This window comes from Sebastes fasciatus, chromosome 17 (assembly GCF_043250625.1).
Source record: "Sebastes fasciatus isolate fSebFas1 chromosome 17, fSebFas1.pri, whole genome shotgun sequence".
NCBI lineage: Eukaryota > Metazoa > Chordata > Actinopteri > Perciformes > Sebastidae > Sebastes > Sebastes fasciatus.
Window position 1 is genome coordinate 4,223,252 of NC_133811.1, and position 17,890 is coordinate 4,241,141.

The 17,890-nt window shown below is 40.8% G+C and overlaps 1 protein-coding gene across 13 annotated transcripts in view; it reads left to right on the top strand.

The window, feature by feature from the left end:
* Positions 1-17,890, top strand: part of pleca (plectin a) — a 165,368-nt gene that overhangs the window by 133,780 nt on the left and 13,698 nt on the right. For 9 of the 13 annotated variants that reach the window (XM_074614384.1, XM_074614387.1, XM_074614393.1 and 6 more), the window contains 25 exons: positions 628-743; positions 847-953; positions 2,531-2,650; positions 3,115-3,210; positions 4,556-4,683; positions 5,317-5,410; positions 5,499-5,653; positions 6,633-6,975; positions 7,339-7,416; positions 7,667-7,828; positions 7,924-8,028; positions 8,133-8,228; positions 8,824-8,949; positions 9,213-9,365; positions 10,798-10,952; positions 11,051-11,177; positions 12,315-12,498; positions 12,684-12,704; positions 13,287-13,444; positions 13,728-13,906; positions 13,998-14,136; positions 14,288-14,644; positions 14,884-14,967; positions 15,044-15,148; positions 15,732-15,830. In XM_074614384.1, coding sequence (XP_074470485.1) covers positions 628-743; positions 847-953; positions 2,531-2,650; positions 3,115-3,210; positions 4,556-4,683; positions 5,317-5,410; positions 5,499-5,653; positions 6,633-6,975; positions 7,339-7,416; positions 7,667-7,828; positions 7,924-8,028; positions 8,133-8,228; positions 8,824-8,949; positions 9,213-9,365; positions 10,798-10,952; positions 11,051-11,177; positions 12,315-12,498; positions 12,684-12,704; positions 13,287-13,444; positions 13,728-13,906; positions 13,998-14,136; positions 14,288-14,644; positions 14,884-14,967; positions 15,044-15,148; positions 15,732-15,830 — 3,487 coding nt within the window. The remainder of the gene's footprint in view (positions 1-627; positions 744-846; positions 954-2,530; positions 2,651-3,114; positions 3,211-4,555; positions 4,684-5,316; positions 5,411-5,498; positions 5,654-6,632; positions 6,976-7,338; positions 7,417-7,666; positions 7,829-7,923; positions 8,029-8,132; positions 8,229-8,823; positions 8,950-9,212; positions 9,366-10,797; positions 10,953-11,050; positions 11,178-12,314; positions 12,499-12,683; positions 12,705-13,286; positions 13,445-13,727; positions 13,907-13,997; positions 14,137-14,287; positions 14,645-14,883; positions 14,968-15,043; positions 15,149-15,731; positions 15,831-17,890) is intronic. The other 4 variants (XM_074614386.1, XM_074614394.1, XM_074614390.1 and 1 more) reach the window with 1 other exon arrangement.

A 17,890-nucleotide genomic window follows, 5' to 3' on the forward strand; every position in this document is an offset into this window, starting at 1 on the left:
GCACGAATCAGGATCAGAGCCTCACCTCATCCACCTGAGCAGGGACAGACTGTCCTACAGACAGGCCTGCTATGTGGAGCAAGAACCACCCCGGGCACTCAAACAATACTACATCCAGAGAGTTGTGCAAGTGTATGAATACTTGTTAAAAATTCATCTTAAATGTTCTGAAGTCTTCTCTATTCTACATTCTGTGTCCTCAAAGTTATCTATCTTTTTGCTATTTGTAGGCATGAGATGCGCTTTTATCCTTTATGCTCTGAGCTTGTGCCTACATGTTATTAGACTGCATATATATTCCTGGCAAAGTGTACTCAAAGGTACTCAATGTGTCTGTCTCCTTTGTGTAGGGGGAATGTTCAGCTTCTCTGGCAGTGAGGACTCTTGTTTTTGCTTGCCCACTACTCCTGATCAAACTGCCTACAGCAGCATCAAATATGAAATATTTAACATACCATTTTTTTTTTAACTGGCAGCCGTCTATATATCAGACCAGCACTAGTCGAGTAGGCTCTTGAGTGTCTTTCTCGCTGACTTTTTCAACTTTGACACATGATTTAAGGTTCTTAGGTCTTGATTGACAGTAATAACCCATTTCGACTCTCTGTTCTCTCTTGCTGTCCGCAGGCCCACTCTGATCGACATGAGTAAAGTGTACCGACAGAGCAACCAGGAGAATCTGGAGCAGGCCTTCAGCGTGGCAGAGAGAGACCTGGGCGTCACCAGACTGCTGGACCCCGAGGGTGAGAGAACGCTTTACTCACGGGATATTTGAGCATTGCTATTCAAATTAATAAAGCAATGTCAATTTCAAAAAAAAATAATCCTTTTTTCTTCTCTCTACAGATGTGGATGTGCCCCACCCAGATGAGAAATCCATCATCACATACGTCTCCTCTCTGTATGATGCGATGCCCCAGGTACCAGACGTTCAGGACGGTGTCAAAGCCAATGTGAGTCCTTCTTTTCTTCATCATTAATTCATCTTCTTCTAGATAACTATAAAGTTATTTTGCAGCAGAGACAAGAAATGTGGTGGTAACTAATAAAAGATATTACGGCAGTCCTCGACCAAAGAAGTTCTTAGTCCACTAACACTCATACAATTTTGTCGACTGATCGATTAGTTGATTTAATCAACAGATCTGTAAAACTGAGTTTCTCCACAAAGAATCACACAAAAGCACCACTTTAAATCTGGTGTTTACCAGAGATATAGTTTCTTGGAAATAAGACATTCAGCTTAAAAAAACGACTAATCGGCTAAAGAAATCTTAGTCGACTGAGAGGGGGGAGCCCTACAAGATATGTTCTTACTAGGGCTGTCAAAGCAACGCAAATTCGTTTTAACGCCACTTTAACGCATTAATGCAACCTGCAATTTTTAGGTTGTAGCGGACTCAGTTTTAAAGCTAGAGTGAAGATACTGGCATCATATGACTAACTAGGAAACCTAATGAATCCATTGGTACCAACCATGTTGTGCTAACGTGTCAGGAAGGATGCTCCAGACTTGCGTTAAGTTTTGGTGAGGAAAAACTGACATGGCCATTTTCAAAGGGGTCCCTTGACCTCTGACCTCAAGATATGTGAATGAAAATGGGTTGTATGGGTACCAACGAGTCTCCCCTTTACAGACATGCCCACTTTATGATCATCACATGCAGATTGGGGCAAGTCATAGTCAAGTCAGCACACTGACAGCTGTTGTTGCCTGTTGGGCTGCAGTTTGCCATGTTATGATTTGAGCATGTTTTTTATGTTAAATGCAGTACCTGTGAGGGTTTCTGGACAATATCTGTCATTGTTTTGTGTTGTTAATTGATTTCCAGTAATAAATATTTACATACATTTGCATAAAGCAGCATATTTGCCCACTCCCATGTTGATAAGAGTATGAAATACTTGACAAATCTTCCTTTAAGGTACATTTTGAACAGATAACTAATGTCCGATTAATTACAATAAGACATCTTAATTGATTGACAGCCCTAATTCTTACGAATATTTGTATTTTAAATGTGTCCTAAATGATCACCATAATATTTTATATAGTCGTTATAGTTTATTTAAAGCAGTTTACAATGATTGCAACAATAAAACAAGGGTCCAACCTCATCAAAGCAATAAGGAGTACAAATGTCTTACTTACTTTAATATATTGCTATCAGCATTATCACTATAAAACAGGATTGAAGTCAGAACGAAATGAAAGTAAGCCTATAAGCCAATTTATAATCCCTTTTCAAAGAAAACATGTAGAACGGATGAGTCATAGCATCAGCAGCTTTAGAAATTCTGTGTAATAGGAGCGCCTTTGTAGCCGAGTTGTTACAGTTCATACATTATAACCTCGACGTCCCGGGTTCGATTCCTGTCTTGAACCTTTGTTGCATGTCACACCCCTCTCTCTCTTTCCCCCCCGCCCCATTTCTATCCTGCCAAAAATAGTAAAAAAATAAATTCTGTGTAATAAAAAAAATGTCAGGTCTTCAGTTAACTTGAACCTCTATCTGTGTCTGTGCTCCAGGAGCTGGAGCTTCGCTGGCAGGAGTATTATGAGCTGGTCACCATGCTGCTGCAGTGGATCAGACACCACATCCTCGTCTTTGAGGAGAGGAAGTTCCCCACCAGCTATGAGGAGATCGAGGTGAGTAGATCTGGGCCTTAAAAGAGGACATATCATGATACACTCACTTTGAAAAACACCTTTCAGATCTGGCTCCCCCTCCTATGTCACATGCAGGCTCATTAGAATATGTCACCCACGGCTTGAGAACTACCTTTGCAAAGTGCACTATATTTTGCAACCCAATCAGAGCAGACTGGGCTTTTTTGGGAGGGGGTCTTAAAGAGACAGGCGCTAAAACTGAGCGTTTCAGACAGAGGGTGAATACAGGTATATTCAGACAGACAGTACGAGAACAATAATGTTTTCTGAAAATTAAAATATGTAAACATGTTCTAGTAGAAACCAAAAATACAAGTATGAACCTTGAAATGAGCAGGATAAGTCTCCTTTAAGAATGAAAGTGTTTTGACTACCATAACAGCAGAATAACAAATGATGATGAAGCTGATGATACATTTATTATTCCCCTTTCTGATCTGCAGGTTCTTTGGCGTCAGTTTCTGAAGTTTAAGGAAACAGAGCTTCCTGCAAAAGAGGCAGACAAGAACCGCTCCAAACACATCTTCAAGTCTTTTGAGGTGAGCGTCTCCAATAAACCTGCATTCTGTCAGTTTTTAAAGTCAGTTTTCCACACAGAATGTTTTGAGGGGTATTTTTATGCTGTACAGCCATCTTTGCAATATGCTTAAATATCAATATGTCTTTGTACAAATATTACCGAGACATATTCCAGTTTTAAATTTGATAGTTAACCTTTTGCCACCCACTGTTATGTCTGAGGGAAACTAGCACTTTACGGACTGTTAGCACTATGAAAAGTCAAGTGACATGAACGTGTGTAATATTTATCAATAGATTAAAGGAACAATATGTAATATATTTACTGTAATAAATCATAAAATGACCATGATATGCCATCAGAGATTAAGGAAACATGCTGAATTGAAATACTGGCTTCTCTGACAACAATGCTACAGCCAGGATCTTCTCCGGTCCAGAACGTCTGTTTTTGTTTTGGCCGGTGTGATCCCGTCCACTGCCCATTTCAACACCCCGTTGCCACATATGAAACAAATCGGCACTCAAACAGCCTTCTGCAGCCACGGAAGAAAGCAAACCATCTGGATCAACAGTGATAACATTAACGTTAGATTCTACCCAACCTGAAAAGCCTCGGCACATCTCTCTCTGGTCCGTGTGCAGCTGGTTATCAAGGCGGCGAGTATTTGAGACACACAGCCGGTGAAGTGATTCCAACTGCTGCTGGCCAGAGTCTAACGCAGTCGTGTCTAGAAGGTAACCCTAAAATTGCGAAAAAATGTGGGCTGCTATCAGTCACACCGGAGGAGCGAGCGGGCCACGGCTCCAATGTTTTGAATTTGGACTGCTGTTACCCATTTGAAACGCTAGCTGTCAGTGCTACATATTGTTCCTTTAAAGCCTAGTCATTTACAACTGAAAAATTACTGGGTATACAACTGAAACCTTCAAATGATTTTGTCTTTGTACCCTCTTTCTGACTTTACAATAATGTAAAATATCCCTGAAAACTGAGGTGTGTATCCTTTGAGAGAATCCTAACATATATGTTTAACTACAGTTTACCTAATCTGTTTTAGACCTGAATCAATGAATCAATTACTTGATTAATCCATTGACAGATAATGAATCTGCATCAATTTTGATAACTGACTAATTGTTTCAAAATGTCACTAGTTACAACTTTTAAAATGTGACACTTTTGTTTGTCATATATAGCCATCTTTGGATAAAACAACACATTTGAATATGTTAACTTGGGTTTTGTGATATTTAATTTTTTTTGGGGCATTTTATAGACAGAACAATTAATCGAGAAAATAGTTGGGAGATTCATTGATAATAATCATTAGCTACAGCCCTAACCTGCTTCTTATTCTGCAGGGTGCGGTCCAGGCAGGTCATATCAAAGTGCCGCCAAGTTACCATCCCTTCGACGTGGAGAAGGAATGGGGTCGTCTGCACATCGCCATACTGGAGAGAGAGCGCCTCCTCAGGACAGAGTTTGAGAGGTGAGTAGACCACGATCCAAACCTCATCACATGCTCTGTTGCCAAAGCAAATGCCACGTTTTAAAAAAAAAAGAAAAACCCACAAGATATTAAGAAATACAGATGAGAAATGAATCATCAGCTGGTTACTGTGTGACCACGAGGATGACTCATTTCCTAATGATAAAGTCCACTCTGGCAGTCAAATGCAACTGAGTTGGCTTTGTGGGATGGGAAGTAAAAATCGTGTTAGGGCAAACTCATGACAACCATGGCATTGCCACGACAACAATCTCGCAAAAATATAATCTGATAGTCATAAACTTTCTTTCATAACAACGTTGTTAGGGCGTAGCTTTTAGTTTTGGATCTCCCAGGACTTGAGAAAGTGCTGTGGAAAGTTTTAAAAACATCATCTGTACTTTAGTGGACACGCAGGGCTCCAACATGGCTTTCATGCATCAAGGATACGAGTTAAAGTATTTGTTCCGCCGGAAGATGGAGTGAGTGCTTTCAGTTTTTTTCACTCGTTTAGTTTCACTTTGTCAACGGATTGTTTTTACTTTAGTTAATCACATCAGACAAAACAAAAAAAGTAGAAGGTAGTTTACTTTGTCTAAAGTGCTTTTTGACCTTTGTCCTCTCCCTCCGCAGGCTGGAGCGACTTCAGAGGGTCGTCAGTAAGGTCCAGATGGAGTCGGGGGTGTGTGAGGAGCAGCTCAACCAGGTGGAAACTCTGCTGCAGACGGTGAGACCAAATCTTTACTATTTCACCAGAAGTCATTGCCGCCACATGCAGCAGCGCTGTAACTCGTCTGTCTGTCTCTGCGCTGCAGGATGTGAGGATGCTGAGCTCAGGGAGACCTGCTCAGCACACTGCAGAGATGGAGGCAGATCTGGAGAAAGCAGAAGGAATGATCCGCTTCCTCTTCAATGATGTTCAGCTGCTCAAAGATGGACGCCACCTTCAGGCTGAGCAGATGTACCGCAGGTGCAAAGATCAAACTCTTAAAATGACACAAACTTTGACATTAGGGCTGCAACTACGGATTATTTTCATTATTCATTTTCCTGCAAATCTCTTTTTTTTGTATTAATCAATTAATTGTTAATATGATCAAATGTGACTATAGTGAAATTTGTAGAACCAACAATCTAAAACACAAAAGTTAATAATTTACAAAAATGTAAAGCAGAAATTTTTTTTAAATTCTCAAATTTGAGTCAGTGAATAATTGGCAGTTGTTCTTGTTGACTTAAACAATTAACCAATTATAAAATACAGTTGATTCAAAGAATTAATTTTACGCTTGTCAATCGATTAAAATACTTAATCTTGATTAATCCTATGATTGTCCATAGTTATTCGCGATTAATCATAAATTTTTTATCTGTTCAAAATGTACCTCAAAGGGAGATTTGTCAAGTATTTAATACTCTTATCAACATGGGAGTCGGAAAATATGCTGCTTTATGCAAATGCATGTGTATACAGTATTTATTAGAAATCAATTAACAACACAAAACAGAAACCCTCACAGCTACTGCATTCAAATCATAACATGGCAAACTGCAGTCCAACAGGCAACAACAGCTGTCAGTGTGTCAGTGTGCTGACTTGACTATGACTTGCCCCAAACCGCATGTGATTATCATAAAGTGGGCATGTCTGTAAAGGGGAGACTCGTGGGTACCCATAGAACCCATTTACATTCACATATCTTGAGGTCAGAGGTCAAGGGACCGCTTTGAACATGGCCATGCCAAGCTAGTACAACATGGTCGGTACCAATGGAGCCTCAGGTTTTCTAGTTTTATGTGATGCTGGTACCATCACTCTAACTTTAAAACTAAGCTCACTACACCCTAAAAATTGCAAGTTGCATTAATGCGTTAATTAAATTAGTGGGGTTAAAACAAATTTGACAGTCCTAGTTAATTGACATTCTGTTTTCTTATTCTGGCTTTAGAGTCTATCGTCTCCACGAGAGGCTGGTGAACCTCCGCAGCGAGTACAACCTGCGCCTCAAGTCCGGTGTGACCACCACCCAGATCCCCATGACTCAGATCCACACCTCCCAGGTCACCACCCTGCAGCAGGCCCCCATGAGGGTGCGGCCCGAGCTGGATGAAGTCACCATGCGTTACATCCAAGATCTGCTGGGCTGGGTGGACGAGAACCAGCGGCGGGTCGATGACGGGGAGTGGGGCTCCGACCTGCCCACCGTGGAGTCCCAGCTGGGCAGCCACCGCGGCCTGCATCAGTCTGTGGAGGAGTTCCGCTCCAAGATCGAGAGGGCGAAGGCCGATGAGGTACAAGCTGCTGACATGAGGATATATTTCCGATAGAGCAGAGAGATATTTTATCTGGGAAGGAAAACTGGATTATTGGGTGTAACATGGTCAACATGGTTCAAGAATCACTGCTAACACCTCACATTTGTTCAGTGATTTGTATATATGAATGAGTAAAGTGACACAAAATGGTATTTATTTCTCCAAACAGAGGTTTAGATTTGAACAGATTAACCTAGTTAAATAAATCTCAAATAAAATAAAGAATATATCAACATTAGAATAAAGTAGTCTCTTCAGAACAGAAAAAAAATTTGTTGTTTTTTTTATTTGTTACCACGGATAGTTTCTAATGTTTCTTATTGCCTCTTCCTGCTCCAGAGTCAGGTCTCACCTGCCAGTAAAGCTGCCTATCGCGAGTATCTGGGAAAACTGGAGCTGCAGTACGGCAAACTCCTGGTAAGTTACAAAAAAAGACACTAAAATAAATTTCAGAAACCTGCAGAAAACCTGGATAAAGAATTTATTTTCCAACTTCAGCAACAAGTAGAGACTGAGCTGTTGGAACGGTGATCTTCCAGCAATCTCAGCATTGAAAATATACCTTGATGTCACTTTTTAGCCGTCTGTTCCCCTTCAGTATCTTCTGAACCAGTCTTTCAGTCCCTCAAAATGTATTATAACATTTTTGTCATCTACCCCTTTGCAGAACGCCTCTAAGGCCCGTCTGCACTACCTGGACCAGCTTCACGCCTTTGTCATTGCAGCCACCAAAGAGCTGATGTGGCTGAATGACAAAGAGGAGGAGGAGGTCAACTACGACTGGAGCGAACGGAACACCAACATGACGGTCAAGAAAGACAACTACTCGGTAGAGTGACGATGTTCTAACGAGGTTTACCCACAGTGCTTTCTAGTGATGATGACCGTGATGTGATTCTGATCGTTGTCGTTGTTTGTGAGTAGGGTTTGATGAGAGATCTGGAGCTCAGGGAGCAAAAGATGAACGTTGTCCAGACCACAGGAGACAAACTGCTGAGGGACGGACACCCAGCCAGGAAGACTATAGAGGTAAAATTATTAAGATGGAGAAGGACTTACTTGACTACTACAGTCTATAGACCGTACCCTCCTCATCAAAACACCTTTTCTTCCTCACTACCCTCCCTGCTCAGGCCTTCACTGCAGCTCTGCAGACTCAGTGGAGTTGGATCCTCCAGCTGTGCTGCTGCGTCGAAACCCACCTGAAAGAAAACACTGCCTACTACCAGGTATGTTTACTAACTTACATCCATAGACTGTATATAAGAAGTGGACATAGTCACCGTGACATCACCCGTTGGTTTGCATGAACTGAAAACACACTGTGAAAGGGTTAAAAATCTACGAAGAACACACGCACAATTACCAGACCGGACACCAACAGTGGTAGCGCCCTAAAGCATCCCCTGCTTTATTTATGGTCTATTTGACTCTAAATGGGACCATAATTTACTAAATGAACATCATGCTGTATTGAAGAAGACTTGAAACTAGAGATTGAGACCATAAACTCATGTTTACAATGTTTACTGAGGGAATAAATCAAGTGAGAAGTAGGCTCATTTTCTCAAACAATCAGACTTCTTTTAGCAACCAGAGGAGTCGCCCCCTGCTGGCTATAAGAAAGAATGCAAGTTTAAGGCACTTCAGCATTGGCTTCACTTTTCAGACCCCGGAGTTGCCCTCTGCTCACATCACAAGACTTCCTTACTTAAAAACTGTCTGTGCCCTGTTCATTTTATCAATAAAGTGTTAACTTTGTCCTACTGTTGATGCCTGTTTTATGTAAGTTAAGTTCTCTCATCCACTTTTTTCCTCGTCTAGTTTTTCTCTGACGTGAAGGAGGCGGAGGACAAGTTCAAAAAGATGCAAGACACGATGAAGAGGAAGTACACCTGTGACCGCTCCGTCACAGTCACACGGCTGGAAGACCTACTGCAGGACGCAGCTGTGGGTTTATTCACCGTTCTGTTGTTTACTTACCAAACACAATCAAGACACTGTTATTAGTCTGTGGAAGGGTACAACTTGTTCTGTGTGCTGTGGAATTATACGATATATACCTGTTGATTTAAAGCTGCACGAGGCACTACAGCACTGTGGTGAGGAGAGATATGAGTTTGTACTCCTGCTAAATGCTTTCTTAGTGAAGCTTAACGGTAATAATTGTGCATGAAACACTATAAAACATAAATTTCTTGTGTTTTTCACAGGATGAGAAAGAGCAACTGACTGAGTTCAAAACTCACCTGGAAGGCCTGAAGCGAAGGGCCAAGACCATCGTCCAGCTAAAACCACGTAACCCTGCTACCGCAATAAAGGGCAAACAGCCTGTCCAGGCCGTCTGCGACTTCAAGCAGATGGAGGTATGATTCTATTATTATTATTCTGAACACATTAATTATTTTAAATATTTTCAGACACACCCAGAATTGCTGCTGCATGCATAAAAATCACAGAAATCGTTCAATTCTTAAATATTCATAAATATAGTTATAGTTGCCAAATTCTTAATGGAATACCAAAGAGTTCAAAAGCTGCGCCCAACTTTCAGTTCACTATTAAAAGGGATAGTTTGGATTTTTTGAAGTTGGGTTGTATGAGATACTTGTACAAAGTATGTGTATTACCTACAGTAGATGACGGTCGGCACGCCCCCAGTTTGGAGAAACAGACAGGAATACCAGAACGGGCGCAAAGCAGTGTACCGCTGTGGACGGGGCAAAACAGCAGCAGCAAAACAGATTTTAGACACACCAAGTGTACACCAGAATATTTTCACCACTTCACCTTGCCGTTAGACAGCCCTTTCCGTCAGGGTACTGAAGCCGTTATCTATGCTCTCTTCAAAGCCACCAGACTCCTTTGACAAAAACAGTAATTTTACCTTGCAGAACTTGCTGCTGGTCTACCGCTGCCTCGATGTTTGTGTTATTGTGTGACTTTGGTGAATCTGAACCAAAGTCACACAATAACACAAAAAACTATCCTTAAAGATGCGTACAATTTTTTACTTTCACTTTTATGTAACATTGCTTTTGACAACGAAGTCTAGTAGTTTGAGAAGAACGTTAGCCTAACATGGTGAAGCGTCTGCTAATTTAACACTGCTTAGCTAGCGTAGCTAATGATAGTGGGTTAAAGGCACTGTCTACGGACTGCGGTGGTCCCACAGAATAAATTAACTCAATCAGCTAACTGTGGTGTTATTGTAAAATATAACGCTCTTAACTAGGGTAACCTAATGAGCACAAAGCGAACATCATTAATCGGTCGGCATCACAAACAGAACACGTGCAAAGTGTCTGCTAACCGTGGTAACTGGTGACTCTCAGCCAAATGTGTCGTTGTTGCTCGTAGTGACGGCAGCTGTTGAAAACACGAAGACAACATGTGGGTGTCCTCGTAAAAGCCTTCAATTTGACTTTAATCCATTTTAGATACAGACTCATCTGCGTTTATTATCTACGGCGACCATTTACATAAGTTACTACGAGCAACCACAGAAGCTTTCTGCTGAAAATCACCAGTTAACACGGTTAGCAGACAGTACAGTCACTACGACTTGCAACCGCAGTAATGGCGCCGCCGCTAGCTTGCGGAACACATAAAGCAATCGCTGGATTTGTCTATACACAGACTATGGATGAGTACCTCATACAACCCCATTTTAAAACACCCAAACTATCCCTTTAATGAAGTGAAATAGTTTTCTTAATAAACACCAGTAAGTTACAGGAATATCAAGTAGTAGATTGAGTCAGTCAGATATGAGCATCTATGTTTCTGTTCCTCCAGATCACAGTTCACAGAGGAGACGAGTGTGCTCTGTTGAACAACTCGCAGCCGTTCAAGTGGAGGGTGCTCAACGATAAAGGCAGCGAGGCGCTTGTACCGTCTATCTGCTTCCTGGTTCCACCCACCAATAAAGACGCTGTGAACAGTGTTGCCGGGTGAGCTAAAAGTCCCCCCCCCCCCAAAGTGTCTTAGATTAACTCAAATTCACATGCACACAGTCCGCGAGTGCTAACGTCCACTTAACCTTCCTCAGACTGGATGGGAACCTCCAGAGGCTGCAGGCGATGTGGCAGACAATGTTTGTGGACATGAAGAGCATGCTGTCCTGGCAGTACCTCATGAGAGACATCCACATCATCAAGACCTGGAACATCACCATGGTAACAACACAGGATATACTGTATTAGAGAAAGGCTAATGCACTAACAGAGCCTTAAAGTTGTTATAAGCACAGTGACAGATTGGTTTAAGCATGAACTTGTTACCAAAGACAGGAGGAAAATATAACTCAATATCTTTTTACTTTTAAATATTCAGCATTAAAATCGACATAGTCATTAACCCAGAGACTTGCTGAAGAGTAGTTTAACATTGTCTGCTAATCATGATATTATTTGTGCCAGTATACCTGGTCATTTTATAGTTGCTGCATTAATACCTGGAGCATTTAATCATTATGTGGAAACAGATTAGTTCACCTTCAGTTACTCTCAAGTTAATACGGAAGCCCGGAGAGGCAAGTGAGAAAAAGAAAATTATGGTTATCAATTTTCTATATTGTATTATCTAAATTGTTTTCTCTCCCTTGTTTATAACTTATGAACTGGTGAAAAAAAAAAGTTTTGCCAGGATCTAAGTTACCATTTTTTTTTTTCAGGTGGGCAGGTGATTATTTTTTTAAATTTGTGTCAGGATGTTTGTTGTTGTATTACTCATTATGGCCACAAGAGGCTGAAGTGCACCACTACCCTACTGTATGTTCTAAACAGGACTGAAAGCATTCATGTTTTCTTTCAGTTTTATTTACATAACTTCCTAACACACAATATATGAACGTTGTGTTTAGAGTGCATGGAGAAATTAAAACTCACCTGGAAGAAAACATGAATGCAAAAAACTAAAAAATTCAGGAGAGAAAACAATTTAGATCATACTCAGAAAATGGATCACCAGAATTTTTTTCTTTATCACTTGCCTCTCAGGGCTTCCGTAAGTTAACTTAAATTCAAATGAAGCCTAGTTTAATTGTTTCACCTCATTTTGGAAACATGTACTTGTTGCATGTAGTTTTCATAATCGCCATGCAAACATAAATCTGACTTCAAATTAACAATGCTGGTGCATAAAGGTTACGTTATTTTCATTTGGTTTGTCATCTTCTCTCGCTACAGAGGGAGAAAATACTTTCCTTAACACATACGTAGATTACACTGTACTTGTTGTACTGTAAAGAATTCATCTAAATAAAGTCACAGCGTTTCCGTTTAATATCCATCGTCCCTGTCCCACCCTTGTAGTTTAAGACCCTGAGGGTGGAGGAGTACCGTCTAGCGCTGAGGAACCTGGAGCTGCACTACCAGGACTTCTTGAGAGACAGCCAGGACTCCCAGACGTTCGGGGCAGAGGACCGTATGCAGGTCGAGTCCAACTACAACAGAGCCAACCAGCACTACAACACAATGGTCAGCTCTGCAGAGCAAGGTGTGAACTGTTTGATTGTTATATTTCATTTATTCTCCCGAACATGGTCTGATATTGATTTTAAGACGTGTATTCACTTTTCAGTTGGACAAAACATTTTCTCATTGAATCATTCCTCAGACATTTGTGTTGAAATTCAGTCATGGTCATTTGAGTGTAAGTTGACTGTTGGATTCACATTACAGGCTATGTGCCACCCAGAGCAGGTAAGGTGCTTCAGTTACAGTGGCAGATGTGTAGTAGGAGCTTGTGATTGGCTGATCAGGACTGTGTGTGTGTGTGTGTTGTCATGATTCATTCCATCCATTAACTCTATCAGCTTCGTGATCCTCACTGATACTGGAATCCCTCCTAACTCCACTCATCGTTGCATTCTTGTCTCAGTGCATGGGTTTAACAACAGCTGATTTCCAACCTTTACCACTGAATGATTAAATCAATTAACTGATAAATTAACCGCTATAATGGATAATCAACATGGAACCAATCAAGCATGAACAAGTCAATTATTGTGCACATGAATACATTCACAAATCCTAGACAGTAATTGTACTAAAACCCCTGTAGTTTATTAAGATGTATGTAAGTATTTAAAGTAGTAGAAGTAAATAAGTTTAAGATCCTGTAACTAATACTGTACTGTTTGATATTAAAACCTATATCTTACACACGATGCAAAGTTGGACTTAGTCTTGGACTAGCAACCGGCTTATTTATCCAGAGATTGTGTTCTCTGCAAACTAATAATATCTATGCTCTTTTTTTTTTTTTTTTTTCAATCCAACCAGGAGAGCAAGACGAGACGGTGTGCAAGACGTACCTGACGAATATCAAGGATCTTCGTCTGAGGCTGGAGGGTTGTGAGAATCGAACAGTAACCCGCCTCCGCCAGCCCGTGGACAGGGAGCCACTCAAAGCCTGCGCCCTGAAGACGGCGGAGCAAATGGTAACGACACGAGAACGAAAAACTGAGATACAAAACCTGAACACAAAGTCAGGAAGGAAAGGGAATTACCTCAATTAAAACAGTATCCCTTCCAACGTGCCACAGTTTGTTAGATTAGCAGTGCTTCATAAAGTTAGTTATGTTGTGTTTAAAACCCAGTAGGTATCCTGTTGCATATCCCATTATTCCCCTAAACCAGGGGTCAGCAACCTTTACAATCAAAAGAGCCATTTTAGGTTGCTGACCCCTGCCCTAAACCAATTTCCCTTTTTTCCAATGACAGAAAGTCCAGACTGAGTTGGAGGGCTTAAAGAAAGACTTGAACTCCATCACTGAGAAGACGGAGGAGGTTCTGGCGTCTCCTCAGCAGACCAGCTCCGCCCCGATGCTGCGCTCCGAACTGGACGTCACGCTGAGGAAGATGGACCATGTCTACGGCCTCTCCACCGTCTATCTGGACAAGTGAGGCTTTTGTGACTCTCTGAACTCTTCTCGATAAATTTCCGGCTGGCACTGTGCTTTTTTATGAAGCGTAAACCTCTTTTGATTTCAGGCTGAAGACCATCGATGTCGTGATCAGAAACACTAAAGACGCAGAAGACACACTGAAGAGTTATGAGACTCGTCTGCGTGATGTTAACAAAGTGCCAGCAAACGATAAGGAGGTGGAGGACCAGCGTAGTCAGCTGAAGGTATATTCACCGATATCTACAATCAATGTACATATTTAGTTTTATATTTTGCTGTGATTAAACTCTTAACCTGCGTCATGCTTATTCCCAAACTGGACTGCTTTTCTTTCATATTAAAGGTAATGTCTTTGTTTGTTTTTTCGTCCGACAGTCGATGCGTGCCGAAGCAGAGACCGACCAGGCGGTGTTCGACCGCCTGCAGGACGAGTTGAAGAAGGCGACGGCTATCAACGACAAGATGACAAGGCTCCACAGCGAGCGCGATGCTGAGCTGGAGCATTACCGTCAGCTGGTCAACAGCCTCCTGGAGCGCTGGCAGGCCGTGTTCGCTCAGGTCGACCTGAGGAAGCGGGAGCTCGACCTCCTCGAGCGCCACATGAACTCCTACAACGTAAGCTACGAGTGGCTCATCCACTGGCTCGGAGAAGCGAGGAAGAGGCAGGAGAAAATTCAAGCCGTGCCCATCGGTGACGGCGAGGCTCTCAAGGAGCAACTGGCAGAGGAGAAGGTATTGTAAAAGAAAAGAATGAGCTGTATGAGGCAAAAGGAAGTAAAGTCATTATGCCCTCTGCTGGTCACACTGATGGTACAGATTTAGTAAGAGTGAACTTTACTGATTTGAATGACTTACCTGCTGTTATAGTAATGATAATAAGAGTAGTCACTGGCTTTTCCTTTTTGTTAAAAAAAAAAAGGCATTTTGAATAGTGAAATGTCTGTTTTTAATGTTTTCATTTATACTTATAGAAACTCCTGGATGAGATTGAGAAAAACAAGGACAAGATTGAAAATTGTCAGAATAATGCAAAGGCTTACATCGACTCAGTCAAGGTACGTACTGATATTTTTAGTTTAACAAACAAGTTTTTTTCTGGCTTGATTTAAAATTATTTTCTTCTTTTTGTAGGATTACGAGCTCCAGATTTTGACTTACAAAGCCCTCCAGGATCCCATAGCATCTCCTTTAAAGAAACTCAAGATCGAGTGCGCATCTGATGATATCATTCAAGAGGTAGGTTTATCCCATGTCACCTGAGGAGAGCAGAGTGCAAAACATTAACTTTACTTTGCAGAACATGGTTTTGCCTCCATTAGTGAATCTGTTTGTGTTATTGTGTGACTTTGGTGTTTTAAAGGGTTAGTTTGGATTCACCAAAGTCACACAATAACACAAACAAACTAACTGACTGACTGAGGCTGTGGTAGACCAGCAGCTCCTGTGTTCTGAGAGGTAAAATTACTGTTTATGTCAATGGAGTCTGGTGGCTTTGAAGAGAGCAAAGACAACAGCTTCAGTTCCCCATCAGAAAGGGCTGTCTGACGGCAAGGTGAAGCGGTGAAAACATTCTAAATATAACGTAAACTGATATCGATTTTTTTTAAATACGTTTTGCTGCTGCCTCCGTCCACAGCAGTCGGTGCTGGTATTCCTGTCTGCTGGGGGCTTCATACAACCACACTTCAAAAATGAGAACTATCCCCTTTAGCTATTCTATACGTAATCCTGGGGAACTAACTGTAGTATAAAGAGTGAGAGAAATTGATAGAAAATGAATGTTTTTTGAAGTCAAGTACATCCACTGCATTTCTTTCAGTATGTTACTCTGAGAACCCGCTACAGTGAGCTGATGACTCTCACCAGCCAGTACATTAGGTTCATCACGGAAACGCAACGCCGCCTAGGAGATGAAGAGGTAATTACACACAAATTCTGAAGACATGCAGCTGCAGGCTTCTGTCAAAAACCCTAAAGTCCCACTAACACAAACAACGCCACCCTTACCTTGTTAACTGATTGATGTATGGGAAATCATTTCAATTCAATTTATTTTTATAAATTGAATCATTTGTCATCGATTGCTACCAAAATGTTGGCACTCAAAACATATGATTACTCAGTCTGTTTAGAGTGATAGAACAGCGTTCAGTGGTGAAGCAAACGGTTTCAGCACATCACATCCCCACTACGGTATATGTCTGTCATTCCCTTACACTGTGTATTTAGTCAAATCATGTCACATAGTCTGTACATATGACTCTGATTTGGCTGCAGGCATCAGCCCTGACCTCAGATCGCATTTTACAACTGCTTGATTCAGTATTTGCTTCTTTATTTCCTCTTGAAATCACCCACACTACCTGCCTTCTCAGATCTATTATTTTTCAATCTACCTTTTTACTTTCCCTCCCTTTTTTCTTCTTTTCTAACTTTCTATTGTGTTTGTTCCTTTTGAACCTGCTCGCCAGTGCTTTGGCATGATGAATATTAATCACACGCTTAAGAGATGAATTAACCCCCAAAGCACCAGGTATTTAAAGAGAAAGACCCTCTCAGCTCATGTCATTCGTCTCTACATCAGACCCTTGTCTGTAGTGAAGGGAAGGTTCAGCATTTTTTGGAGACCTTTCATAATTGAACCCGTTCACAGTACATTAAGAAGTCTCGTGTCTCTGATCTATTGGCATCAGGTTCCTGTAAACATGTTTTGCTTTGCTAGTGGAAATATCAACTTTTAATGCAAGTTTTTATTTCTATTGTCTTTATATAATAATGTGACATAAAACACTTATTGGGATTTGTATCAGCAGTGTTTAGGGTTGCAACTATTTCATTTTTTTTAGTTAATCTTTTAGTCTGAATGAAATGAAATATAGTTTTGAAAAATCCCCATCACAACTTTGCAGAGCTTTCTTTAAATGTCTTGTTTTGTTCGAACAAAAGCCAAAAACCCAAAGATATATGACAAAGAAAAGCAGCAGATCCTCTCATTTCAGAAAATCTTAAATATTTTACCCGATTTCTGCTCTCGATTGTCAAAATAGTCGCAAGTTATTTTTCTGTCTAATTGACTACTTGTTTCAGCTCTAATACTTTTTTTTTTCTTTCTGATTTGCACTAGCAAATAAATATAGAAGGCTGATGCAAATGTACCAGAAATGTAACCGTCCTAAACCAGAGCTTAATTAGAGCTCAATAATGACAGGTTTCTAAAGTGTTGGACCTTCCTCTTTTAGGTGTCAAATCACCTGTACAATTACACAATGCAATCGCCCGTTTTACTAAAGAATATAACTCATCTCTTGATGTTCGCCTATCTGTGGTCAGAGTTAAGTGTGCCTCGATCTTGGATTTACGTCCTGTCACTTCCATTTCAATCCAAGCTGACTTTGTGTTCTGCGTTACATCCGATCATGCTGTGTTTGCTGCATCACTATGCTATTCTAATTGAATTCTGACTTCCTGTGTTTGGTATCTTTCCCACTGTGCTTCATACTTTTTGCATGCTGCTAATTATTTATTCCCTGATTATTTCTTCTTAACCCTTGTGCATCCCTTTAAAATAATTGCTCTGATGTCCTATGTCAAAAAACTGTCATAAAATTAAACATGTATTATTTTGCACTTTCACAGAGTTAAATCATAACTACCAAATATTTATTCATTTTCAGAATTTTAACCCTTCAAAAGCCAATGCCAAATGTTTGTTTACATAATGCCACTGTTGTTGTTTTTTTGAAAAAATTATATATATTTTAAATGCTAGGGGCATTTTTTTTTCCATAGTCTGGGATACATCAATGATTAGCAACAACATTGATTTGGATGCATTGCAGCAAACACTGCAGTGCTCCATAATACAGCAGCGATGCCCCTAGTGGAAACCAGGAGAATAGCATGGTTTTGTCCCATAGGGTAAACATGAGAAAATGTCTCAATCTGGTGGAACATAATATAAACTACTATTTTAAAGCC